The sequence below is a fragment of the Scyliorhinus torazame genome, chromosome 10, assembly GCF_047496885.1.
Source record: "Scyliorhinus torazame isolate Kashiwa2021f chromosome 10, sScyTor2.1, whole genome shotgun sequence".
Lineage (NCBI taxonomy): Eukaryota > Metazoa > Chordata > Chondrichthyes > Carcharhiniformes > Scyliorhinidae > Scyliorhinus > Scyliorhinus torazame.
The window spans coordinates 134,964,177-134,989,777 of record NC_092716.1 but is presented as its reverse complement, the minus strand read 5'-3'; the positions used below and the strand labels follow the sequence as shown (position 1 = coordinate 134,989,777).

The following is a 25,601-nucleotide window of genomic DNA, read 5'->3' as shown; positions in this document are numbered from 1 at the left end:
TATTTTCTATGTATGTTTCTATGTACGAGTACCTCACTGTGCTGAACTGTTTTTGTGATCAAAGCATAATAAGTTTTTTAAAATGCTCTGTTAAGCATAGAATGTACTGTGTGAGTGCACCGGAGGATTATTGATGGAATGTGTGAAAGTCTCTCATCCATGTCTTTAGTTTGGGACACACACACTGGGCCTAACAGCTGGCTTGTAATACAGAAGGCCAGCAGCATGGGTTCAATTCCCTTACCGGCCTCCCCAAACAGGCGCCGGAATGTGGCGACTCGGGGCTTTTCACAGTAACTTCATTGAAGCCTACTTGTGACAATACGCGATTATTATTATATTCGCTATGTTTACAGTAATAAAATTATAAACCATGTGACTATGGTAATAGAATGACTAGGAGATTGAGGGCAAATGAGCACATCATGGGCAAAATTCTCCGGTATCGGCGCGATTTCCGCCGACTGGCGCCCAAAACGGCGCAAATCAGTCAGGCATCGCGCCGCCCCAAAGGTGCGGAGCATCTTGGGGGGCTGAGCCCCAACCTTAAGGGACGAGGCCCGCGCCAGACGAATTTCCGCCCCACCAGCTGGCGGAAAAGGCCTTTGGTGCCCCGCCAGCTGGCGCGGAAATGACATCTCCGGGCAGCGCATGCGCGGGAGCGTTAGCGGCTGCTGACGGCATTCCCGCGCATGCGCAGTGGAGGGAGTCTCTTCCGCCTCCCCCATGGTGGAGACCGTGGCGAAGGCGGAAGGGAAAGAGTGCCCCCATGGCACAGGCCAGCCCGCGGATCGGTGGGCCCTGATCGCGGGCCAGGCCACCGTGGGGGCACCCCCCGGGGCCAGATCGCCCCAAGCCCCCCCCAGGACCCCGGAGCCCTTGTCCCGCCGGTAAGGTAGGTGGTTTAATCTACGCCGGCGGGACAGGCATTTTAGCGGCGGGACTTCGGCCCATCCAGGCCGGAGAATCCCCCGGGGGCCTGCCAACCGGCGCGGCGCGATTCCTGCCCCCGCCAAATATCCGGTGCCGGAGAATTCGGCAACCGGCGGTGGCGGGATTCACGCCAGCCCCCAGCGATTCTCCGACCCGGCGGGGGGTCGGAGAATCTGGCCCCTTGTCTCCATTTTGTTATTCTGATATCACTTTTATATATCATTGATAAATTATTTAGTGGTAGTATGCATGGAATGTAGAAATAGCAGGAATTTCAATTGAATTACTGTATGTTGTACTCATGCTAAGGTTGCAAAGTGTCATCTATCTGTGATGAACGGTTACTGTAACACTGTACCCTTGTCATCATGTAAGGTGATTTACCCTTTAAGACCGGGCTTGGAACCCTGGGGAACTCCGCCTCTGGCTCCGCCCATCTGTGAGCCGTATATAAGGGGTCGCCTTGTGGACAGTGTAGCAGTTAGCACACGTCTCGGCTCTAGCCTAGTTCTTAGTTTATTAAAGCCTTCTTTACTGTTTACACTCTAAGCGTCGTTATTGAGGGTACCACACTATCCAAGTGTTTATATTCAAAGACAACTTCATGAAAGACACTGTACAATGGTTTGTATGGTGTAGAACATAGAACAGTACAGCATTGTCTCATTAAAACCAGATTCTGCAGTTATTGCAGCTACGACCTGAGTATTCTGATGTTTGAAGTAACAAAATTAATTAGAACAATAAACAATCCCAAAATATTGATGACAGCAAAGTAAAGTTCATTAAGTTGAAGGTGAAAGGAGAAAGTGCTCCTTTGATGGGCTCCTTTGGTGCTCCATCCTAGAGGACAGATGTGATATATTTGGAGTTCACCAGTCTGTGTTGATTAAACTGTTTGCCACAGATCAGTTTGACGTGTGAGCATTCTCTCGGGAGTAGCAAGCTCCAGAAATTACATATCACAATGGAAATAACTCGGACAAGGTCCAGTCAAATTCTCATCAATTGATTGAATCTAAATAGCTGGGATGGAGGTGGGGAGCTTATAAGGTAGGGCTGGAAGTGATGACAGGAGGATGAAGAGAGACACAGAAGTCTTAGTAGAGGGTTTCTGGTTAAACAATATGATATTAAGTGTTCAAAAGTGAAAAGGCACTTGCAGTGACTAATGGCAGGAATTCAAAAGTTAAGAGAAGAGGCCAAGAAAGATAACAAAACTGCAGAATTTATAGTGCAGCCAACAGAATTTACAGAACAGCTTGGGGCAGACAGAGGGGTAAAGAAGTCTGGAAAGAGTACCGTACCTAGGCCTGCACCCTGATCCTATCTCCAGAACCCAATAACCCCACCTAACTATTTTGACACTAAGGGGCAATTTAGCATGGCCAATCCACCTAACCTGTATATCTTTGGACTGTGGGAGGATACCGGAGCACCCAGCAGAAACCCACACAGACATGGGGAGAAAGTGCAAACTCCACTCAGACAGTCACCCAAGGCCGGAATTGAACCCTGGGTCCTGGCGCTGTGAGGCAGCAGTGTTAACCACTGTGCCACCATGGACACTGTTCAGGGCAAAGAGCTGTCTTGATTGATAAACCATTCACAATGGCAAGGAGAGATTCAGGAGGATTGGAGGGTGGTGTGGTAGGGAACATGCATGCAGATGAGAATAGAAGGGCAGGAGGAGAATTTAAAAGAAGATAATTAAAATGACATATCCGACCTGAAATTAAATTACAAAATATTGACAGACACAAAGTGAGTGGAGTACAAGAGTGTCACAGCATGACTTCCATTGCAAAAATCTATTTCATAATTCACATGTTTTAGAATATAACTTTTATTTTTAAGAATTAAAGTTTTAACTATAGATGAATGCAAAAAACCTGGCCAAGAAACCGATAAGCAACCCTAATGTAAAGGCAACCAAACAAACCCACGTTTGATTAAAAGTGTTTAACTTCCAAGGTCAGAGATGATCATTAAAAAATCTGAAATGACAGGTAGCCCATTTCTGCTGCTCTTGGCTGAGCCAAGATGTCTAACATTACCTCCAAAAATAAGATAAAAGCTAGCAATTCTGGGAAAGAGGGTCGTAAAATTCCATGAGAGGGGTAAATTATTCATATGGGTGTCATAATATACACCAGTATATCATGGTGCAGACACACACTGATGGACACACAGTGGGACCAATCAACATACACAACACCGCAGCCAATCACCAGTGAGAGCACATGCACTATAAAGACAGGCGGCATCAGAGTTCCCGCTCATTCGAGTAGCAACTAGCTAGGACAGAGCTCACAGCCTGCAACACAGACATTCACCATGTGCTGAGTGCATCAACTGGTTAGGACTAGGCAAAGGTCTTTAGTTAAAGCTAGTATCGTATTTACCCACAGTTCAAGTATGTTTAAATAGTTAACCTTTTAATAAAATAGTGTTGCACTACTTCAAGTGTTAGTGACCTGTATGTGATCCAGAACACCCAGCACATCATGATACCAGGAGTGGTTGCATACTAGCACTTCATAGACCTACCTGCAAGTGATTTTCACCAGCATTCTGTCACCCTGCAACATGGACAACATCAGCCCGCCGCCGCCGCTCCGCATCGCCGGCAACCTCGGGGCAAACTGGAAGATTTTCAAACAGCGCTTCCAGCTCTTCCACGAAGCCACAGACAGGGTGGGCGCCTCGGACACCAGAAAGATTGCTCTTCTCCTCTCCACGGCCGGGGACCATGCCATCCACATTTTCAACTCTTTCACCTTTGCAGATGACGAAGACAATACGAAGTTCAAGACGGTTCTCCTCAAATTTGAAACTCACTGCAGCGTAGAGGTGAATGAAAGTTTCGAGCGCTACGTGTTCTAGCAGCGTTTGCAGGTTAAGGACGAACCTTTCCAATCCTTTCTAACGCACCTCCGCATCTGTCATTATATACACCAGTATACTATGGTGCAGACACACACACACACACTGATGGACATGCAGTGGGACCAATCAGCATACATAACAGCGCAGCCAATCACCAGTGAGAGCACACACACTATAAAGACAGGGGACAGGAGAGTTCCCGCTCATTCTAGTAGCAGCCAGCTCGGAGCACAGAGCTCACAGCCTGCAACACAGACATTCACCATGTGCTGAGTGCATCACCTGGTTAGGTCTAGGCAAGGGTCAACAGTTAAAGCTGGTATTGCATTTACCCACAGTTCAAGTATGTTAATATAGTTAACCTTATAATAAAATAGAGTTGCACCACTTCCAGTGTTGGTGAGCTGTTTGTGATCCAGAACACCCAACACATCATGGTACAAGGAGTGGTTGCATACTCGCACTTCTGAGACCCACCTGCAACTAATCAGCATTCCGGCATCCTGAAGTATGGAGAACATCAACCCGCCGCCGCCGCTCCGCATCGCCGGCAATCTCGGGATCAATTGGAAGATTTTTAAACAGTGCTTCCAGCTCTTCCTCAAAGCCACGGACAGGGAGAACGCCTCGGAGACCAGGAAGATTGCTCTGCTCCTCTCCACGCCGGGCAACACGCCATCCACATCTTCAACTCCCTCACATTCGCAGACGACGAGGACAAGACAAAGTACAAGACGGTTTGCCTCAAATTCGATACCCACTTCAGCATAGAATTCAATGAAAGCTTCGAGAGATACCTGTTCCAGCAGCGCTTGCAGGGTAAGGATGAGCCTTTTCAATCCTTTTTAACACACCTCCGCATCCTTGCGCAAACCTGCCGCTACGGACCCACCTCCGACTCCATGATACGCGACCAGATCGTATTTGGTGTTCTGTCGGACCCCCTGCATCAGCAGCTCCTCAAAATTAAGCAACTCACCCTAGCGACTGTCATCGAGACCTGTGTCCTGCATGAAAATGCCACCAGCCGGTACTCCCACATACAGGCGGCTGAAACGGCGCAGCAAGGTCTCCACGAGGCGAAGCGTGTCCAAACAATTGAACACCTCCAAGGCTGCAGCCTGGATGAGGGCGGCAATTTTGCACGCTTTTCGCGACCTCCCGCGCTTGTACGTGCCAAACGAGGGGACGGTGACGTGGAGGAACGTGATGCGTAGGTGCGCACCACGCAGGACCGCACCGCGCATGCGCGGTGGCACAACGAGCGTACTGACGTCATGACGTGCGGCAACTGTGGCTCCACCCATTTAAAGCGGCAATGTCCTGCAAAATCGCGACAATGCCTACGTGTGGTAGACTTGGCCACTATGCTGCCTACTGTCGAGCAGCTCAGCCTGCCAATTCACATCGCTTTCAGCCAGCCTCGCAGGAACGTTCGGGCAATTCAACCCACGTTCACCGAGTCCGATTCCAACTTCCCGCAGATCAGTGACACCAAGGACCCGAGGGAGCCTTTTCGAGTCGCTGTTATAACAAAGAACAGGCTGTCCCCGAATCAAAACCACCAGCCCCTGTCGGTGCACAGCATTGATCCAGACGACGAGTGGTGTGCCACCCTGACGGTCAACCAATCCCAGATACGATTCTGCCTGGACACTGGTGCTTCCGCTAATCTCCTAGCATGGACAGACTTTCAGACCCTTGGGGTTAAACCAACCATTCTTCCGTCGACTTGCCAACTAGTGGACTACAATTGCAACGTCATTCCTGCTACCGGTTCATGCCAACTCGAAGTGACGCACAACGCGCGAAAAGCCATCCTTCCCTTCGAGATCGTGGGCTCCTCGAAGGATTCTCTGCTAGGCGCACAGGCGTGCAAACTCCTAAACCTCATTCAACGAGTACACTCTCTCTCTCCAGTGGACACGTCTGCCTTCCAGGATGCGGACTTCAGGGCGCAACTCAATGCCATCATCAACCAGCACCGCGACATTTTCGAAGGCATGGGCACGCTTCCATACACTTACAAAATCCTGCTCAAACAAGACGCCACACCTGTGGTTCATGCACCTCGCAGAGTCCCAGCACCCCTCAAGGACCGCCTCAAGCAGCAACTGCAGGACCTCCAGGAGCAAGAAGTGCACTCCAGAGTGATGGAACCAACCGACTGGGTCAGTTCCATGGTGTGCGTAAAGAAGCCTTCCGGCGAGCTCTGGGTCTGCATTGACCCAAAGGATCTGAATCGCAACATAATGAGGGAGCATTAAGTGCGAGATCACGTGCGAGATGGTTCAGGCCAACATCTTCACCAAACGTGACGCCTCGAAGGGATTCTGGCAAATTCAACTAGACAGGTCCAGCAGAAAGCTGTGTACCTTTAATACCCCGTTTGGCATGTAATGCTACAACAGGATGCCATTTGGGATTATATCGGCATCAGAAGTATTCCACCGGATCATGGAGCAAATGATGGAGGCATTGAGGGTGTGCGCGTCTATGTTGACGACATCATCATTTGGAGCATATCAGTCGCCTCCAGCGCGTTTTCAAACGAATACAGGACCAAGGCTTCGCCCCGACAGAGCCAAATGTTCCTTCGACCAGACGGAACTCAAGTTCCTAGGGGACCACATCTCCCGGTTGGGTGTGCGGCCGGATGCGGACAAGGTGGCAGCCATCACGGCCATGCAGAAGCCAGCGGATAAGAAGGCGGTCCTCCGATTTTTGGGCATGGTCAACTTCCTGGGGAAGTTCATCCCCAACCTCGCCTCCCATACCACAGCTCTCCGGAACCTGGTCAGGAAGACGACAGACCTCCAATGGCTTCCCGCCCACGAGCGCGAATGGGAGGAGCTTAAGACCAAGCTTACCACGGCCCCGGTATTGGTACTTTTTGATCCCACGAAGGAAGCAAAAATTTCAACGGATGCCAGCCAATCCGGCATTAGGGCGGTGCTCCTGCAACGCGATGAGGCCTCAACATGGGCCCCCGTTGCATATGCGTCACGGCCATGACCCCCACGGAATAGCGCTACGCGCAGATCGAAAAGGAGTGCCTGTGCCTGTTGACTGGGGTCGACAAATTTCATGATTATGTGTATGGCCTCCCCCAATTCACTGTCGAGACCAACCATCGCCCGCTGGTCAACATGATACAAAAAGACCTGAATGATATGACCCCTCGCCTCCAGCACATTCGGATTAAACTCCGGCGGTACGATTTCCAGCTCCTATACACCCCGGGCAAGGACCTGATCATAGCCGACGCTCTGTCCAGGGCAGTCAACACCCCGTGTGACCCAGAGGGGTTTGTCTGCCAGGTAGACGCCCATGTGTCCTTCACGTCCTCCAATCTGCCGGCCACGGATGAACGCCTTATCCACATTCGCCGCGAGACTGCGGCTGACCCCCTACTACAGCATGTCATGTGCCACATGACGGACGGGTGGCTCAAGGCTCAATGCCCGCAGTTCTACAATATCAGAGACGATCTGGCAGTAGTCGATGGTGTCCTCCTGAAGCTGGACCGCATCGTGATCCCGCACAGCATGCGCCAGCTCGTTTTGGAACAGCTACACGAGGGCCATCTTGGCGTGGAGAAGTGACAACGGAGAGCCCGAGAGGCTGTGTATTGGCCCGGCATCAATGAGGACATCGCCAACACAGTGCTCAACTGCCCCACCTGTCAGCGGTTCCAGCCGGCCCAACCACGTGAGACCCTACAGCCCCATGAGTTGGTCACGTCCCCTTGGTCTAAGGTAGGCATTGTGCTGTTCCATGCGCTAGGCAGGGACTATGTTCTGATTGTAGACTATTTTTCGAACTACCCGGAGGTCGTACGCCTGCACGACATCACATCATCGGCGGTCATCCGTGCCTGCAAGGAGACCTTTGCTCGTCACGGCATCCCACTCACTGTGATGTCGGACAATGGCCCCTGCTTCGCGAGTCAGGAATGGTCCAACTTTGCCAGGAGGTACAACTTTGTGCAAGTGACATCCAGTCCCCTGCACCCCCAATCCAATGGCAAAGCGGAAAAGGGCGTCCACATCGTCAAACGGCTCCTCTGCAAGGCTGCCGGTGCAGGATCCGACTTCTACCTCGCCTTGCTGGCCTATCGTTCGGCCCCACTCTCCACGGGCCTGTCGCCAGCCCAGCTGCTCATGGGTCGCACCCTCAGGACCACGGTGCCGTCCATTCACGTCCCAGACCTTGACCACGTTACCGTCCTTCAGCGGATGCAACAGTCTCATGCACAACACAAGGCGGCACATGACGCTCGGGCGACTGATCCCCCTGCTCTGGCGCCGGATGACAACGTCCGCACCCATCTTCCGGAGGGTGGCTGGTCTGCAACTGCTGTGGTTCTTCGGCAGGTGTCCTCCCGCTCGTTCCTGGTTCGTCTGTCAGATGGTTCCATTCGCCACCGCAATCGGCGTGCCCTTCGTCTCGTTCCACGCTCGCTACGTGATCCTCCGCCAGTGCCACACCCTCCTGTTGTCCCCAACCTGGACTATGTGGCGATTCCGAATACTCTGCATCCTCCTCACTCTGCGGTGGCCCAGCCCGTTCCTCAGGCGATGGATCCTGACCCACCCTTGAGGCGGTCAACCAGAATTCGTCGCCCACCTCAGAGACTTGACTCAGAGTTTTACAATGTTAGACTCTTTGATCTGTTCTGTTATCCTGTTTCATCGTTCCAGTAGGCTGTATATAATGTTCATTTCGTTGTTGGTATGACACCCTATTTCTCTGCACCAGGCACCTCCCCGTGTAAATAGACTAGCCTCATACAAACAAAGAACTAAGAAATGTACAGCACAGGAACAGGCCCTTCGGCCCTCCAAGCCCGTGCCGACCATACTGCCCGACTAAACTACAATCTTCTACACTTCCTGGGTCCGTATCCTTCTATTCCCATCCTATTCATATATTTGTCAAGATGCCCCTTAAATGTCCCTATCGTCCCTGCTTCCACTACCTCCTCCGGTAGTGAGTTCCAGGCACCCACTACCCTCTGCGTAAAAAACTTGCATAGTCATGTAAATAACACGCACACACATAGTCAGGTACATTCACTACACTATATTTATTGTCACGCAGGCACATGGTCTTTATATAAAAGGGGGGGGATGTCCTAATATACACCAGTATATCATGGTGCAGACACACACACAAAGTCGAGCTTATTTTTTCCAAAGATGGACGATAAATGCTGGCGATGCTCCAGTGGGCCAGCAGACCACACCCATATGTTTTGGTCCTGTCCAGAACTGGTGGTTGTCATAATATACACCAGTATATTATGGTGCAGACACACACACAAACACACTGATGGACATGCAGTGGGACCAATCAGCATACACAACACCGCAGCCAATCACCAGTGAAAGCACACGCACTATAAAGACTGGGGACAGGAGAGTTCCCGCTCATTCTAGTAGCAGCCAGCTCGGAGCACAGAGCTCACAGCCTGCAACACAGACATTCACCATGTGCTGAGTGCATCACCTGGTTAGGACTAGGGTCAACAGTTAAAGCTGGTATTGCATTGACCCACAGTTTCAAGTATGTTAATATAGTTAACCTTATAATAAAATAGAGTTGCACCACTTCCAGTGTTGGTGACCTGTTTGTGATCCAGAACACACAACACATCAGCATCCTTGCGCGATCTTGTAGCTACGGGCCCACCTTAGACTCCATGATGGTTGTTAGAGGTCCCTGGTTATAGATGCTTCAGGATTAGGGAGGGTGGTAAAAGAGGTGGGGGGTGGCATTGTTAATTAGAGATAGTATAACAGCTGCAGAAAGGCAGTTCGAGGAGTATCACCCTAATGAGGTAGTATGGGTTGAAGTCAGAAATAGGAAAAGAGGAGTCACCTTGTTAGGAGTTTTCTATAGGCCCCCCAATAGTAGCAGAGATGTGGAGGAACAGATTGGGAAACAGATTTTGGAAAGGTGCAGAAGTCACAGGGTAGTAGTCATGGGTGACTTTAACTTCCCAAATATTGAGTGGAAACTCTTTAGATCAAATAGTTTGGATGGGGTGGTGTTTGTGCAGTGTGTCCAGGAAGCTTTTCTAACACAGTATGTAGATTGTCCGACCAGAGGAGGGGCAATATTGGATTTAGTACTTGGTAATGAACCAGGGCAAGTGATAGATTTGTTAGTGGGGGAGCATTTTGGAGATAGTGACCACAATTCTGTGACTTTCACTTTAGTAATGGAGAGGGATAGGTGTGTGCAACAGGGCAAGATTTACAATTGGGGGAAGGGTAAATACGATGTTGTCAGGCAAGAATTGAAGTGCATAAGTTGGGAACACAGGCTGTTAGGGAAGGACACAAGTGAAATGTGGAGCTTGTTCAAGGAACAGGTACTACGTGTCCTTGATATGTATGTCCCTGTCAGGCAGAGAAGAGATGGTCGAGTGAGGGAACCATGGTTGACAAGAGAGGTTGAATGTCTTGTTAAGAGGAAAAAGGAGACTTATGTAAGGCCGAGGAAACAAGGTTCAGACAGGGCATTGGAGGGATACAAGATAGCCAGGAGGGAACTGAAGAAAGGGATTAGGAGAGCTAAGAGAGGGCATGAACAATCTTTGGCGGGTAGGATCAAGGAAAACCCCAAGGGCTTTTACACATATGTGAGAAATATGAGAATGACTAGAGCGAGGGCAGGTCCGATCAAGGACAGTAGCGGGACTAGGGATAACCCTGGGAATTACAGGCCAGTTAGTCTTACTTCGGTGGTAGGCAAAGTAATGGAAAGGGTACTGAAGGATAGGATTTCTGAGCATCTGGAAAGACACTGCTTGATTAGGGATAGTCAGCACGGATTTGTGAGGGGTAGGTCTTGCCTTACAAGTCTTATTGAATTCTTTGAGGAGGTGACCAAGCATGTGGATGAAGGTAAAGCAGTGGATGTAGTGTACATGGATTTTAGTAAGGCATTTGATAAGGTTCCCCATGGTAGGCTTCTGCAGAAAGTAAGGAGGCATGGGATAGTGGGAAATTTGGCCAGTTGGATAACGAACTGGCTAACCGATAGAAGTCAGAGAGTGGTGGTGGATGGCAAATATTCAGCCTGGATCCCAGTTGCCAGTGGCGTACCGCAGGGATCAGTTCTGGGTCCTCTGCTGTTTGTGATTTTCATTAATGACTTGGATGAGGGAGTTGAAGGGTGGGTCAGTAAATTTGCAGATGATACGAAGATTGGTGGAGTTGTGGATAGTAAGGAGGGCTGTTGTCGGCTGCAAAGAGACATAGATAGGATGCAGAGCTGGGCTGAGAGGTGGCAGATGGAGTTTAACCCTGAAAAGTGTGAGGTTGTCCATTTTGGAAGGACAAATATGAATGCGGAATACAGGGTTAACGGTACAGTTCTTGGCAATGTGGAGGAGCAGAGAGATCTTGGGGTCTATGTTCATACATCTTTGAAAGTTGCCACTCAAGTGGATAGAGCTGTGAAGAAGGCCTATGGTGTGCTCGCGTTCATTAACAGAGGGATTGAATTTAAGAGCCGTGAGGTGATGATACAGCTGTACAAAACTTTGGTAAGGCCACATTTGGAGTACTGTAGACAGTTCTGGTCGCCTCATTTTAGGAAGGATGTGGAAGCTTTGGAAAAGGTGCAATGAAGATTTACCAGGATGTTGCCTGGAATGGAGAGTAGGTCTTACGAGGAAAGGTTGAGGGTGCTAGGCCTTTTCTCATTAGAACGGAGAAGGATGAGGGGCGACTTGATAGAGGTTTATAAGATGATCAGGGGAATAGATAGAGTAGACAGTCAGAGACTTTTTCCCCGGGTGGAACAAACCATTACAAGGGGACATAAATTTAAGGTGAAAGGTGGAAGATATAGGAGGGATATCAGAGGTAGGTTCTTTACCCAGAGAGTAGTGGGGGCATGGAATGCACTGCCTGTGGAAGTAGTTGAGTCGGAAACATTAGGGACCTTCAAGCAGCTATTGGATAGGTACATGGATTACGGTAAAATGATATAGTGTAGATTTATTTGTTTTTAAGGGCAGCATGGTAGCATTGTGGATAGCACAATTGCTTCACAGCTCCAGGGTCCCAGGTTCGATTCCGGCTTGGGTCACTGTCTGTGCGCAGTCTGCACGTCCTCCCCGTGTCTGCGTGGGTTTCCTCCGGGTGCTCCGGTTTCCTCCCACAGTCCAAAGATGTGCAGGGTAGGTGGATTGGCCATGATAAATTGCCCTTAGTGTCCAAAATTGCCCTTGGTGTTGGGTGGAGGTGTTGAGTTTGGGTGGGGTGCTCGTTCCAAGAGCCGGTGCAGACTCAGCAGGCCGAATGGCCTCCTTCTGCATTGTAAATTCAATGATAATCTATGATTAATCTAGGACAAAGGTTCGGAACAACATTGTGGGCCGAAGGGCCTGTTCTGTGCTGTATTTTCTATGTTCTATGTTCTATGTTGCCTGGAATGGAGAGTAGGCCTTACAAGGAAAGGTTGAGGGTGCTAGGCCTTTTCTCATTAGAACAGAGAAGGATAAGGGGAGACTTGATAGAGGTTTATAAGATGATCAGGGGAATAGATAGAGTAGACAAAGAACAAAGAACAAAGAAAAGTACAGCACAGGAAAAGGCCCTTCAGCTCTCCAAGCCCGTGCCGACCATGCTGCCCATCTAAACTAAAATCTTCTACACTTCCTGGGTCGGTATCCCTCTATTCCCATCCTATTTGTCAAGATGCTCCTTAAATGTCACCATCGTCCCTGCTTCCACCACCTCCTCCAGCAGCGAGTTCCAGGCACCCACTACTCTCTGTGTAAAAAACGTGCCTCATATATCTCCTCTAAACCTTGTCCCTCGCACCTTAAACCTATGCCCCCCAGTAATTGACCCCTCTACCCTGGGGAAAATCCTCTGACTATCAACTCTGTCTATGCCCCTCATAATTTTGTAGACCTCTATCAGGTCGCCCCTCAACCTCAGTTGTTCCAGTGCGAACAAACCGAGTTTATTCAACCGCTCCTCATAGCTAATGCCCTCCATACCAGGCAACATTCAGGTAAATCTCTTCTGCACCCTCTCAAAAGCCTCCACATCCTTCTGGTAGTGTGGCGACCAGAATTGAACACTGTACTCCAAGTGTGGCCTAACTAAGGTTCTATACAGCTACAACATGACTTGCCAATTCTTATACTCAATGCCCCGGCCATTGAAGGCAAGCATGCCGTATGCCTTCTGGACTACCTTCTCCATCTGTGTTGCCCCTTTCAGTGACCTGTGGACCTGTACACCTCGAACTCTCTGACTGTCAAAATTCTTGAGGGTTCTACCATTCACTGTTTATTCCCTACCTGCATGAGACCTTCCAAAATGCATTACCTCACATTTGTCTGGATTAAACTCCATCTGCAATCTCTCCGCCCAAGTCTCCAAAACTCTATCTGCAAAACTTACTAATCAGACCAGTTACATTTGCCTCCAAATCATTTATATATACTACGAACAGCAAAGGTCCCAGCACTGCTCCCTGCAGCACACCACTAGTCACAGCCCTCCAATTAGAAAATCACCCTTCCATTGCTAATCTCTGCCTTCTACGACCTAGCCAGTTCTGTATCCACATTGCCAGCTCACCCCTGATCCCGTGTGACTTCACCTTTTGTACTAGTCTACCATGAGGGACCTTGTCAAAGGCCTTACTGAAGTCCATATAGACAACATCCACTGCCCTACCGGCATCAATCATCTTTGTGACCTCTTCGAAAAACTCTATCAAGTTAGTGAGACACGACCTCCCCTTCACAAAACCATGCTGCCTCTCACTAATACGTCCATTTGCTTCCAAATGGGAGTAGATCCTGTCTCGAAGAATTCTCTCCAGTAATTCCCCTACCACTGACGTAAGACTCACCGACCTGTAGTTCTCTGGATTATTCTTGCTACCCTTCTTAAACAAAGGAACTGCATTGGCTATTCTCCAGTCCTCTGGGACACCACCAGAAGACAGTGAGGAACCAAAAATTTCTGTCAATGCCTCAGCAATTTCCTCTCTAGCCTCCTTCAGCATTCTGGGGTAGATCCCATCCGGCCCTGGGGACTTATCTACCTTAATATTTTTCAAGACGCCCAACACCTCGTCTTTTTGGATCTCAATGTGACCCAGGCTATCTGCACACCCTTCTCCAGACTCACCATCCACCAATTCCTTCTCTTTGGTGAATACCGATGCAAAGTATTTATTTAGTACCTCGCCCATTTCCTCTGGCTCCACACATAGATTCCCTTGCCTATCCTTCAGTGGGCCAACCCTTTCCCTGGCTACCCTCTTGCTTTTTATGTACGTGTAAAAAGCCTTGGGATTTTCCTTAACCCTATTTGCCAATGACTTTTCATGATCTCTTCTAGCCCTCTGACTCCTTGCTTAAGTTCCTTCTTACTTTCCTTCTATTCCACACAGGCTTCGTCTGTTCCCAGCCTTCTAGCCCTGACAAATGCCTCCTTTTTCTTTTTGACGAGGCCGACAATATCTCTCGTTATCCAAGGTTCCCGAAATTTGCCGTATTTATCCTTCTTCCGCACAGGATCATGCCGATCCTGAATTCCTTTCAACTGACATTTGAAAGCCTCCCACATGTCAGATGTTGATTTACCCTCAAACATCCTCCCCCAATCTAGGCTCTTCAGTTCCCATCTAATATGGTTATAATTAGCCTTCCCCCAATTTAGCACATTCACCCTAGGACCACTCTTATCCTTGTCCACCAGCACTTTAAAACTTACTGAATTGTGGTCACTGTTCCCGAAATGCTCCCCTACTGAAACTTCTACCACCTGGCTGGGCTCATCCCCCAATACCAGGTCCAGTACAGCCCCTTCCCTAGTTGGACTGTCTACATATTACATAGATACATAGATACATAGAATTTACAGTGCAGAAGGAGGCCATTCGGCCCATCGAGTTTGCACCGGCTCTTGGAAAGAGCACCCTACCCAAGGTCAACACCTCCACCCTATCCCCATAACCCAGTAACCCCACCCAACACTAAGGGCAATTTTGGACACTAAGGGCAATTTATCATGGCCAATCCACCTAACCTGCACATCTTTGGACTGTGGGAGGAAACCGGAGCACCCGGAGGAAACCCACGCACACACGGGGAGGATGTGCAGACTCCGCACAGACAGTGACCCAAGCCGGAATCGAACCTGGGACCCTGGAGTTGTGAAGCAATTGTGCTATCCACAAGGCTACCGTGCTGCCCCATATTGTTTTAAGAAGCCCTCCTGGATGCTCCTTACAAACTCTGCCCCGTCAAAACCCCTAGCATTAAGTGAGTCCCAGTTAATATTGGGGAAGTTGAGGTCTCCCATGACAACAACCCTGTTGTTTTTACTTGTTTCCAAAATCTGTCCACCGATCTGCTCCTTTATCTCCCGCTGACTGTTGGGTGGCCTGTAGTAAACCCCCAACATTGTGACTGCACCCTTCTTATTCCTGATCTTTACCCATATAGCCACGCTGCCCTCTAAGGTGTCCTCCCATAGTACAGCTGTGATATTCTCCCTAACCAGTAGCGCAACTCCGCCACCCCTTTTACATCCCCCTCTATACCGCCTGAAAGATCTAAATCCTGGAACGTTTAGCTGCCAATCCAGTCTTTCCCTCAACCAGGTCTCTGTAATGGCAACAACATCATAGTTCTAAAAACTAATCCAAGCTCTAAGTTCATCTGCCTTACCCTTAATACTTCTTTCATTAAAACATATGCACTTCAGTCCACCAGACACGCTGTTTTCAGCAACATCTCCCAGTCTGCTCTTCCTCAGAGCCATACTGGCCCTATTCTCTAGTTCTCCCTTAATGCTTTCACCTTCTGACCGATTGCTCTGGTACCCACCCCCCTGCCATACTAGTTTAAACCCTCCCATGTGACTCTAGCAAACCTCGCGGCCAGGATATTTATGCCTCTCCTGTTTAGATGCAACCCGTCCTTCTTATACAGGTCACACCTGCCCCGGAAGAGCTCCCAGTGGTCCAGATAACGGAACCCTCCCTCCTACACCAGCTGTTTAGCCACATGTTTAGCTGATCTATCTACCTATTTCTAGCCTCACTGGCACGTGGCACAGGTAGTAATCCCGAGATTACAACCCCAGAGGTCCTGTCTTTTAACTTTCTGCCTCGCTCCCTGAACTCCTGCTGCTGGACCTCATGCCCCTTCCTGCCTATGTCGTTAGTACCAATATGTACAACGACCTCTGCCAGTTTGCCCTCCCCCTTCAGGATGCCCGCTACCCGTTCAGAGACATCCTGGACCCTGGCACCAGGGAGGCAACATACCATCCTGGAGTCTCTTTCACATCCACAGAAAGCGCCTCTCTGTGTCCCTGACTGTAGAGTCCCCTAGGACTATTGTTCTTCTGCTCTTTGACCCTCCCTGCTGAACATCAGAGCCAGCCGTGGTGCCACTGCTCTGGCTGCTGCTGTTTTCCCCTGATAGGTTATCCACCCCAACAGTATCCAAAGGTTATCCCCCCGACAGTATCCAAAGGGGTACACCTGTTCGAGAGGGGGACAATAACAGGGGATTCCTGCACTGACTGCCTGCCCCTTCTGGTGGCCACCCATTTCTCTGCCTGCACCTTGCGTGTGACCACATTTATATAATTGCTATCTATGACGCTTTCCGCCACCAGCATGCTCCTAAGTGCATCCAACTGCTGCTCCAACCGAACCATGTGGTCTGTGAGGAGCTCAGGTTGGGTGCACTTTCTGCAGATGAAGCCTTGCGGGACGCTGGAAGCCTCCCGGACCTGCCACATCTCACAGTCACTGCACCCCTCTAATTGACATTGCGTCAGTTAATTAGTAAATAAAAAAAAAAATTTTTTTTATTTTTTTAAAGTTACTGTTAACTATGTTTTCTAGCACTACATTTCTGCTATAAATGTGAAAGCTAAATACAGTACTCTCCAATCTCTGGCTTAGATACCCCTCTAAATTATAATTAAGTCATTATGTTTAGTTAGTTTAACAATGCTTATTTTTAAATTTAGTGTAGATTCCCAACCAGCCAATCAGGTCACAGCTTTACTGTGATGTCACTTCAGTCCCCCCCCCACACACAATTTGAAAAGGTAATAAAAATAAAAGTGAATAAAAATCACTTACCTTCCTAGGTTCTCAGATGCTCTCTGGTTCTCTCCCTCCATATTAAAAGTTACAGGCCAGAAGAAAGAGAGAACAAAACAGTAGGGAAAAAGCACCTTCTCCCACTCTGCACCGAATTACCTCACTGCACCAAATTACCAAGTTCCAAATTCCCACTCTGGATGTGTCTCACTCCGGCTGTGTCTCCTTCACTTGCACAAAGCTTACTGAGTGCGCTTTCTGTCTGTCTTTTATACAGACCTCAGCTAACCAGGTTGACTCCACTACTTAGGCTTCAAAGAGAAGAATACAATGTGCACCTCAGTCAGAGACTTTTTTCCCCAGGTAGAACAAACCATTACAAGGGGACATGAATTTAAGGTAAATGGTGGAAGATATAGGGGGGATGTCAGAGGTAGGTTCTTTATCCAGAGAGTAGTGGGGGCATGTAATGCACTGCCTGTGGAAGTAGTTGAGTCGGAAACATTAGGGATTTTCAAGCGGCTATTGGATAGGTAGATGGATTACGGTAGATTGATGGGGTGTAGATTAATTTGTTCTTAATCTAGGACAAAAGTTTGGCACAACATCGTGGGCCGAAGGGCCTGTTCTGTGCTGTATTTTCTATGTTCTATACCGGCCAAAACCCAACCAGAGCCGAAAAACGGAGAAAACATCCCGAAAGATATCCACACAACATAAACCCAAAGTTTTTCATAGTATAGTTCAGTTCTCTTCAATCAAAATTCAAGGTCATCCTTCTCCTGCCAGTCCATTCTCCTTCATAAAGTTCACTGCTTCCTCCGCCGAGCCCCCATAGGTAACCCAAAGGCGGGCCGGGTACAGTAGCCTGAACTTTACGCCCTTCTTGTACAGGGCCGACTTGCCCTCCCTTCGCAAACTCTGCCTAGGTTCTGGTACACCTGAATCTCGACGTCTTCCCAGGTGTATCCCCTCGTCTGCCCAGCCCACCTCATGATACTTTCCTTGTCCAGGAACTGATGCAATCTCATCACCATTGCTCACGGCGGCTCGCCCCCGTGGGGTTTGCACATCAGTGCCCTGTGGGCCCGATCCACCTCCAAAGGCCAGTCAAACACCTTCCCCAAGCAGCTTCTCCAGCATCTTCCCACCGTACGCACCCGCATCCGATCCTTCGATTCCCTCCGGCAGACTCACAATCTGGGTGTTCTGCCTACTAAAACGATTCTCCGGGTCCTCCACTTTCTCCATCAGTCGCGTCTGTTGGTCACGCATCAGCCCAATCTCTGCTGCCATCGAGGTGGACTGTTCCACATGCTCCCCAGCCAGCTCCTCCAACCTCTGGATCACCTGTCCCTGGGCTGCCAGTTTCGTCTCCACGCGGTCAACCACTGCCTTGATCAAGTCCACCGCCCGGGCCAGGTCCTCCGCACTTTGCTTCCACTGTTGGGTGAACTTCTTATTGAGGAAGCTCACCAATTGGTCCATCATGCACTGAGCCGGCAGGGCCATACTCTGCACATCCACCATCTCTGCATGCGTTGCCTGCTTCACGCTCGCCTTAACCCACTGGTTCACTTTTTTCCGGGCGCTTTTGGACCGCAGCTCCATAAACTAGGGGTCACAATGTAGCCATCTGGGATGGCCACTTACAACCAGGAACAGAGAAGGTCGCAAAGCATAGCAGGAAAAATGGACAATACGAGATTCAGGCAGGCTCAGAGCCTGAAATGTATATTTGCGAGTGAGGAATCCAGACGGTATCGAAACCCCAACCGATTAACATGTGATGGACCGATTAGCATTTGATGGCCCATCTCCGCCAGACAAAGGACTGGTACTTGAGCAACTGGTACAGTCCCAGACTTTCGACGCCACTCCCTGTACTAGAGAAGCGTAAACAACAGGATTAATGACATTTATTGGTTCGAATCGAACGCAATGATCAGGAATCGCCCAATTAGTGGGGTCCAAACTGAAGGACCGCCCAAAAGAGCGTGAAAACCCCCAAGAATAAAAAGAGAGTCCACCATGTGTTCGGCCTCTCTTGGACCTGGCGCTCCGGCAACGTCCCCTTCCAAGTGCAGCACCACCAGAAGCAAGTTCAAGTTCAACGCCCGCTACCAGACGGATGAGCCTAGCTGAGCAGCAGTTTTTTCTAAAGACCCGACAGATCCAGAATCGAACAACGGCCACTGTTCCTCTGACCTAAGCCGGGGGCCTGAAGTTAAGTACAGGTTGTCATAGTCGATAGGTGTAGTTTAACTAGTAGTGTTTATGTTGCATGACTAATTGTGTGTAAATAAAGTACCCTTGACCTTGAACTAACTAATTGGTGTTTGGCTCTTTGATCGATAGCCGGTTAAACCTTGTGGTGGTATCATAGATTATCATAGAATTTACAGTGCAGAAGGAGGCCATTCGGCCCATCGAGTCTGCACCGGCTCTTGGAAAGAGCACCCTACCCAAGGTCCACACCTCCACAATATCCCCATAACCCAGTAACCCCACCCAACACTAAGGGCAATTTTGGACACTAAGGGCAATTTATCATGGCCAATCCACCTAACCCGCACATCTTTGGACTGTGGGAGGAAACCGGAGCACCCGGAGGAAACCCACGCACACACGGGGAGGATGTGCAGACTCCACACAGACAGCGACCCAAGCCGGAATCGAACCTGGGACCCTGGAGCTGTGAAGCAATTGTGCTATCTACAATGCTACTGTGCTGCCTTAAGGTATCATTTGATACCTGGCGACTCTGAGCAATATAATATAGATACCTAGAGAAAGGTGTGCAACCTCACTGACTGCCATATTTACAGTCGGTAAAAAAAGGCAACAACTCTCTTCTGCTCTCACTTCTACACCTTTTTCTTACAAAATTCCTGCAACAAACCAACGTACAGGCCACAAAAAGACCACCATGAGCGGGAGCTGCCAAATATGCGACCTCTCACTCATGGCTGCCACCGGAAGTCGACTTAGACCTTTTAAATGGAAAATGGCAGTACATGGTAAATTTAATAGATACCTATGCACAGGTATACACATTTTACAACTACAGATATACAGAAAGCATTCAAAGATGTTACAAATAAAGTTCATTATGTTTTAACCCTACTGTTAAAGATTTTGAAGTTTTGTGTAAAAGCCAATATCTCAACAGCTACACACGTTTCTATTACTTTTAAATCAAATATTGATATCGAAAGAATCTAGAGAAAACTATCCTGCAAAATATACGGGGCATCACAAAAAGCCATCATTCCATACAGAGAAATGTCATCTTCTTATCGCTGACTTGATCGATCAGATGCTAAATGCAGCATTTAATTCAGCTGTACAGGCCAGCAGCTCACAGATTCAGTAGCTGTTCTGCATCAACTGATCTGAGGGTAGTGTTGGGGGCGACAGTTAATGAGACTCTGATAGGGAAATATCATCCCTAAACCTGATCACTGTGACGCCCAATAAGAGACAGTCATGGAGTGAGCAGAGCAATCGATTTCAGTTGTGACCCCCTGCAGCCTCTCCCTCTTGAGCTGTATACAGTGACAATGTCTTCGTTCACACAAGTACGTACAGATGAAGGCCTGGCCAGAGCTCACCCAGTGACTGTGGAAGTGAAGCCCAGCACACACCAAAGACTTAGAAGAGAGGATGAAGTGAAGAAAAGGGGCAAGAATTAACCAAAACCAAATTTTCTTCCAAAGCCACAACCAGATCAGTGAAGCAACGCAAGATCACCATTCCAAGTAACAGACTGTCTCTTTATCTCTACTTTTTATTTTGTTCAATGTGTTATATCATTTATCTTATTTGCCTAGACAAGGCCTTCATGGCTCCTGGTACAGACATCGGGATCAGTAAGCTGTCATAGCATTGTTAGAGTGTTACAAACAGGATATCAAACCTATCCTGTAAAAAAGCAGCTTACTATCACAGTAACACTTACCCAGCGACAATTATTTTTGGAATCTCACCAGCAAAAACCTCTGCCATCTCCCGGCTTCCAACATTTGCAATGCAGTGCAGGGCCAGACCCATGAATGTAGGGTTGCGGCTGGCCAGGTCATTCCTGAGAGCATTGTTTATTAAGCGCATCAACTCACTGTTCGAATTCACTAAGATTGAGATGAAAAGGTAACCCTGCAATTATTTAAGAGATAGAGAGAGAAGTGATGTTAAGTATAGCACCTGCATAACAGCATCCAACACTTATAGATTGATAGACTAGTACAAAAGGTGAAGTCACACGGGATCAGGGGTGAACTGGCAAGGTGGATACAGAACTGGCTAGGCCATAGAAGGCAGAGGGTAGCAATGGAGGGATGCTTTTCTAATTGGAGGGCTGTGACCAGTGGTGTTCCACAGGGATCAGTGCTGGGACCTTTGCTATTTGTAGTATATATAAATGATTTGGAGGAAAATGTAACTGGTCTGATTAGTAAGTTTGCAGACGACACAAAGGTTGGTGGAATTGCGGATAGCGATGAGGACTGTCTGAGGATACAGCAGGATTTAGATTGTCTGGAGACTTGGGCGGAGAGATGGCAGATGGAGTTTAATCCGGACAAATGTGAGGTAATGCATTTTGGAAGGGCTAATGCAGGTAGGGAATATACAGTGAATGGTAGAACCCTCAAGAGTATTGAAAGTCAAAGAGATCTAGGAGTACAGATCCACAGGTCATTGAAAGGGGCAACACAGGTGGAGAATGTAGTCAAGAAGGCATACGGCATGCTTGCCTTCATTGGCCGGGGCATTGAGTATAAGAATTGGCAAGTCATGTTGCAGCTGTATAGAACTTTAGTTAGGCCACACTTGGAGTATAGTGTTCAATTCTGGTCGCCACACTACCAGAAGGATGTGGAGGCTTTAGAGAGGGTGCAGAAGAGATTTACCAGAATGTTGCCTGGTATGGAGGGCATAAGCTATGAGGAGCGATTGAATAAACTCGGTTTGTTCTCACTGGAATGAAGGAGGTTGAGGAGCGACCTGATAGAGGTATACAAAATTATGAGGGGCACAGACAGAGTGGATAGTCAGAGGCTTTTCCCCAGGGTAGAGGGGTCAATTACTAGGGGCATAGGTTTAAGGTGAGAGGGGCAAGGTTTAGAGTAGATGTACGAGGCAAGTTTTTTACGCAGAGGGTAGTGGGTGCCTGGAACTCGCTACCGGAGGAGGTAGTGGAAGCAGGGACGATAGGGACATTTAAGGGGCATCTTGACAAATATATGAATAGGATGGGAATAGAAGGATACGGACCCAGGAAGTGTAGAAGATTGTAGTTGAGTCGGGCAGTATGGTCGGCACGGGCTTGGAGGGCCGAAGGGCCTGTTCCTGTGCTGTACATTTCTTTGTTCTTTGTTCTTTGATCATCATATTCCGGAATCCATCAATAGTACAAGGGCAACAAATCAACGGAGACATTAGTGAAGGACAGAAAGTGCAGGAATGAACTTAAGAAAGCAATTAAGAGAGCAAAGAGGGATATGAGAAAGCTCTGGCTGGTAAAAGTCGGAAAAATCCCAAGAAATTCTTTAAGTATAAAATGGGAAGAAGAGGGCCCATTAGGGACCAACAGGGAAATCTGTTGGTGGAGCCAGAGGACATTGGTAGGGTGTTGAATGAATACTTCATATTTGTCTTCACCCAAGAGAACGAGAAAGTAGATATAGAACTCGGGGACAGAGGCTGAGATTCTTGCGCATATTGTCATAGGGAGTGACAAGGTATTGGAGGTGCTGGCAGGCTTAAAAGTAGACAAATCTCCAGGTCAGGATGAATTATGTCCCAGAATACAGCCTCCTATAGAAGGCCTCAAATGCCCAATTTACTCCCACCAGATCTGTCTCCGACCTACCCCTTTGGTCCCACACCCTCCCAATCTCACTCTCCGCTGCCTGCTTCCTCAGCTGATGGGCCAGCATCCTGCTCGCCTATTCCCCTTACTCATATGCTGCCCATCTGGCCCTCTGCAACTGCCCCATCACCTTCCCTGTGGACACTAACCCAAACTCCATCTGGAGCCTCTGCATCTCCTTTAACAACCCCTCCTCCGGCGCCACCAAGTACTTCAGATCTACCCTAGGAATCCCCTCTACCAGCCTCACCCTCTCCTCACGTTTCACCCCCTCCCTATGTGCCTTGATCGAAATAAATTCCCCTCTAACTACCACCTTAAGTGCCTCCCAGTGTGGCGGCTGAGACCTCCCTTGTACCGTTCAACTCCACATGGTGCCGAATGGCAGCCCTCACCTGCTCCCCCCTCTCACACCCCCTCATCTGCCAATAGCCCCACATCTAATCTCCACTGCGGCCATTCATCCGCCCCCTGCACCACCCACAAATCCACCCACGGTAGCACAGTGGTTAGCACTGTTGCTTCTCAGCGCCAGGGGTCCGGGTTCAATTCCCGGCTTGGGTCACTGTCTGTGCAGAGTCTGCACCTTCTCCCCTTGTCTGTGTGGGTTTCCTCCGGGTTCCTCCCACAAGTCCCGAAAGACGTGCTTGCTAGGTGAATTAGACATTCTGAATTCTCCCTCAAATGTACCCGAACATTACAAATTAAATCTAGACAAAAGTGAACATTTTGTGGTGTCTCGACCGGCGGTCGGAGCCGGGGTGGGGGGGCTGCCATTCCCATGGGGAGGGACTCACTTTAGATACCTGGGGTACAGTTGCTCGGGATTGGGGGGGTGGGGGGGGCTCCGTAAGTACAACATTTCTAGTTTGATGGGGAGGGTGAAAGCTGACCTGGCAAGGTGGGTCGGGTACAGGCAGTTAAAATTAATGTGTTGCTGCAATTTGTTTATTTTCCAATGCCTGACGATTTTCCTGCCAAAGGCATTTTTTAGAGAGATTGAAGGGATGATTACCTCATTCATATGGGGAGGGAAGGTGGCCAGAATTAAAAAGATGCTACTACAGAGAGGAAGTCAGGCAGGGGGTTTGGGTCTTCCGAACCTGATGTATTATTACAGGGCGGCAAATGTGGAGAAGGTACGGAGCTGGGTCAGAGGGGTTGATTCCCAATGGGTCAGAATGGAGGAGTTTGTGCAGGGGGTCGGGATTGAAGGCGCGAGTAACAGCGCCGCTCCCGACGGCCCCGGGGAGATACTCCGTGAGTCCAGTAGTAATAGTTTTGTTGAGAATTTGGAGGCAGTTTCGCCAGCACTTCGGGTTGGGGGCAGGGTCAAGGGAAATGCCGATTCGGGGGAACCATAGATTTGAGCCAGGGAATTGGGATGGAAATTTTCAAAGATGGGAGGAAAAAGGAATTAGGACACTAAAAGATTTGTTTCTTGGGGGTCGGTTGCAGGATTGAAAGAGCTGGGAGCGGAGTATGGGCTGGTGTAGGGGGAAATATTTAGATACATGCAGGTTCGACACTTTGCCAGAAAGGAGATACAGAGCTTCCCAGTAGAGCCAGCTTCCACATTGCTGGTGGAAATGCTGACGACAGGGGGACTGGAGAAGGGGGTAGTATTGGCGGTTTATGGGGCTATTTTGGAAGAGAGTAAGGCGCCGCTGGAAGGGTTGAAGGCAAAGTGGGAGGAAGAGTTGGGAGAGGGTATGGAGGAGGGGTTCTGGTCTGAGGTGCTCCGGAAGGTGAACACCTCCACCTCGTGTGCGAGGTTGGGGCTGATACAGCTGAAGGTGATATATAGAGCACGCCTTACAAGGGTGAGGATGAACCGGCTCTTTAGGGGGTAGAAGATGTGTGTGAATGTTGAGGGGGGGGGGGGACCCCGCAAACCACGATCATATCTTTTGGTCCTGTCCAAAGCTGGAGGGTTACTGGAAGGAGGTTTTTAGGGTAATCTCTAAAGTGGTGTACCTGAAACTGGACCCAGGTCCTCGGGACGCCATATTCAGGGTGTCGGAAGCCAGGATTGGAATTGGGTGCGGAGGCAGATGTTGTAGCCTTCGCCTCGTTGATCGCCCGAAGGCAGATCCTGTCAGGGTGGAGATCAACCTTTTCACCCTGTGCCCTGGCGTGGCTGGGGGGACCTGTTGGAATTCATGACTCTTGAGAAGGTCAAATTTGAACTGAGGGGAAGAGTGGAGGGGTGCAACAACTCATCGGCGTTATTCATTGTGCACTTTCGAGAATTGGATTACGTCGAACATTTGGGAGGGGGAGGGCTGGGAGGGTTGGGGGGGAGGGGGACTGTATGTGTTAATGGTGACTATGGGTGATTCCTGATTCCTTTTTGTCATTTATTTATGTTAACATGCGGGCTAATGTTTGGGGGTTTGGTGGGAGGATGGGATCGTTGTTATTGATATAGGGATTGTCATTGCATTCGTTACTGATTATTGTTGGGTGTAAATTTGAGCGAAAATGTGGAAAATGAGAATAAAAATATATTTATTTTTAAAATGTGTACAGGCGCCGGAGTGTGGCGACTCGGGGATTTTCACAGTAACTTCATTGCAGTGTTAATGTAAGCGTACTTGTGACAATAATAACGATTATTATTATAGAACCCAATCGGCGAGTACTCCAAGTCGGTCACCACCACCAGTAGTGCCTTGTCCACAACAAAAAAGTCGATCCGGGAATACATCCGGTATACACGGGAGATGTATGAGAACTCCTTCACCCTTGGCCTCCCAAACCTCCACAGGCCCGCATCCCCCCCCCACCATGC

General features: G+C 49.0%; 1 protein-coding gene across 1 annotated transcript in view; it reads right to left on the bottom strand.

Moving 5' to 3' along the window:
- LOC140430945 (AP-2 complex subunit alpha-2-like) overlaps positions 1-25,601 on the bottom strand; it is a 705,690-nt gene that overhangs the window by 592,754 nt on the left and 87,335 nt on the right. The window contains exon 4 of the mRNA XM_072518780.1: positions 20,897-21,090. Within this exon, the coding sequence (XP_072374881.1) occupies positions 20,897-21,090 (194 nt within the window). The remainder of the gene's footprint in view (positions 1-20,896; positions 21,091-25,601) is intronic.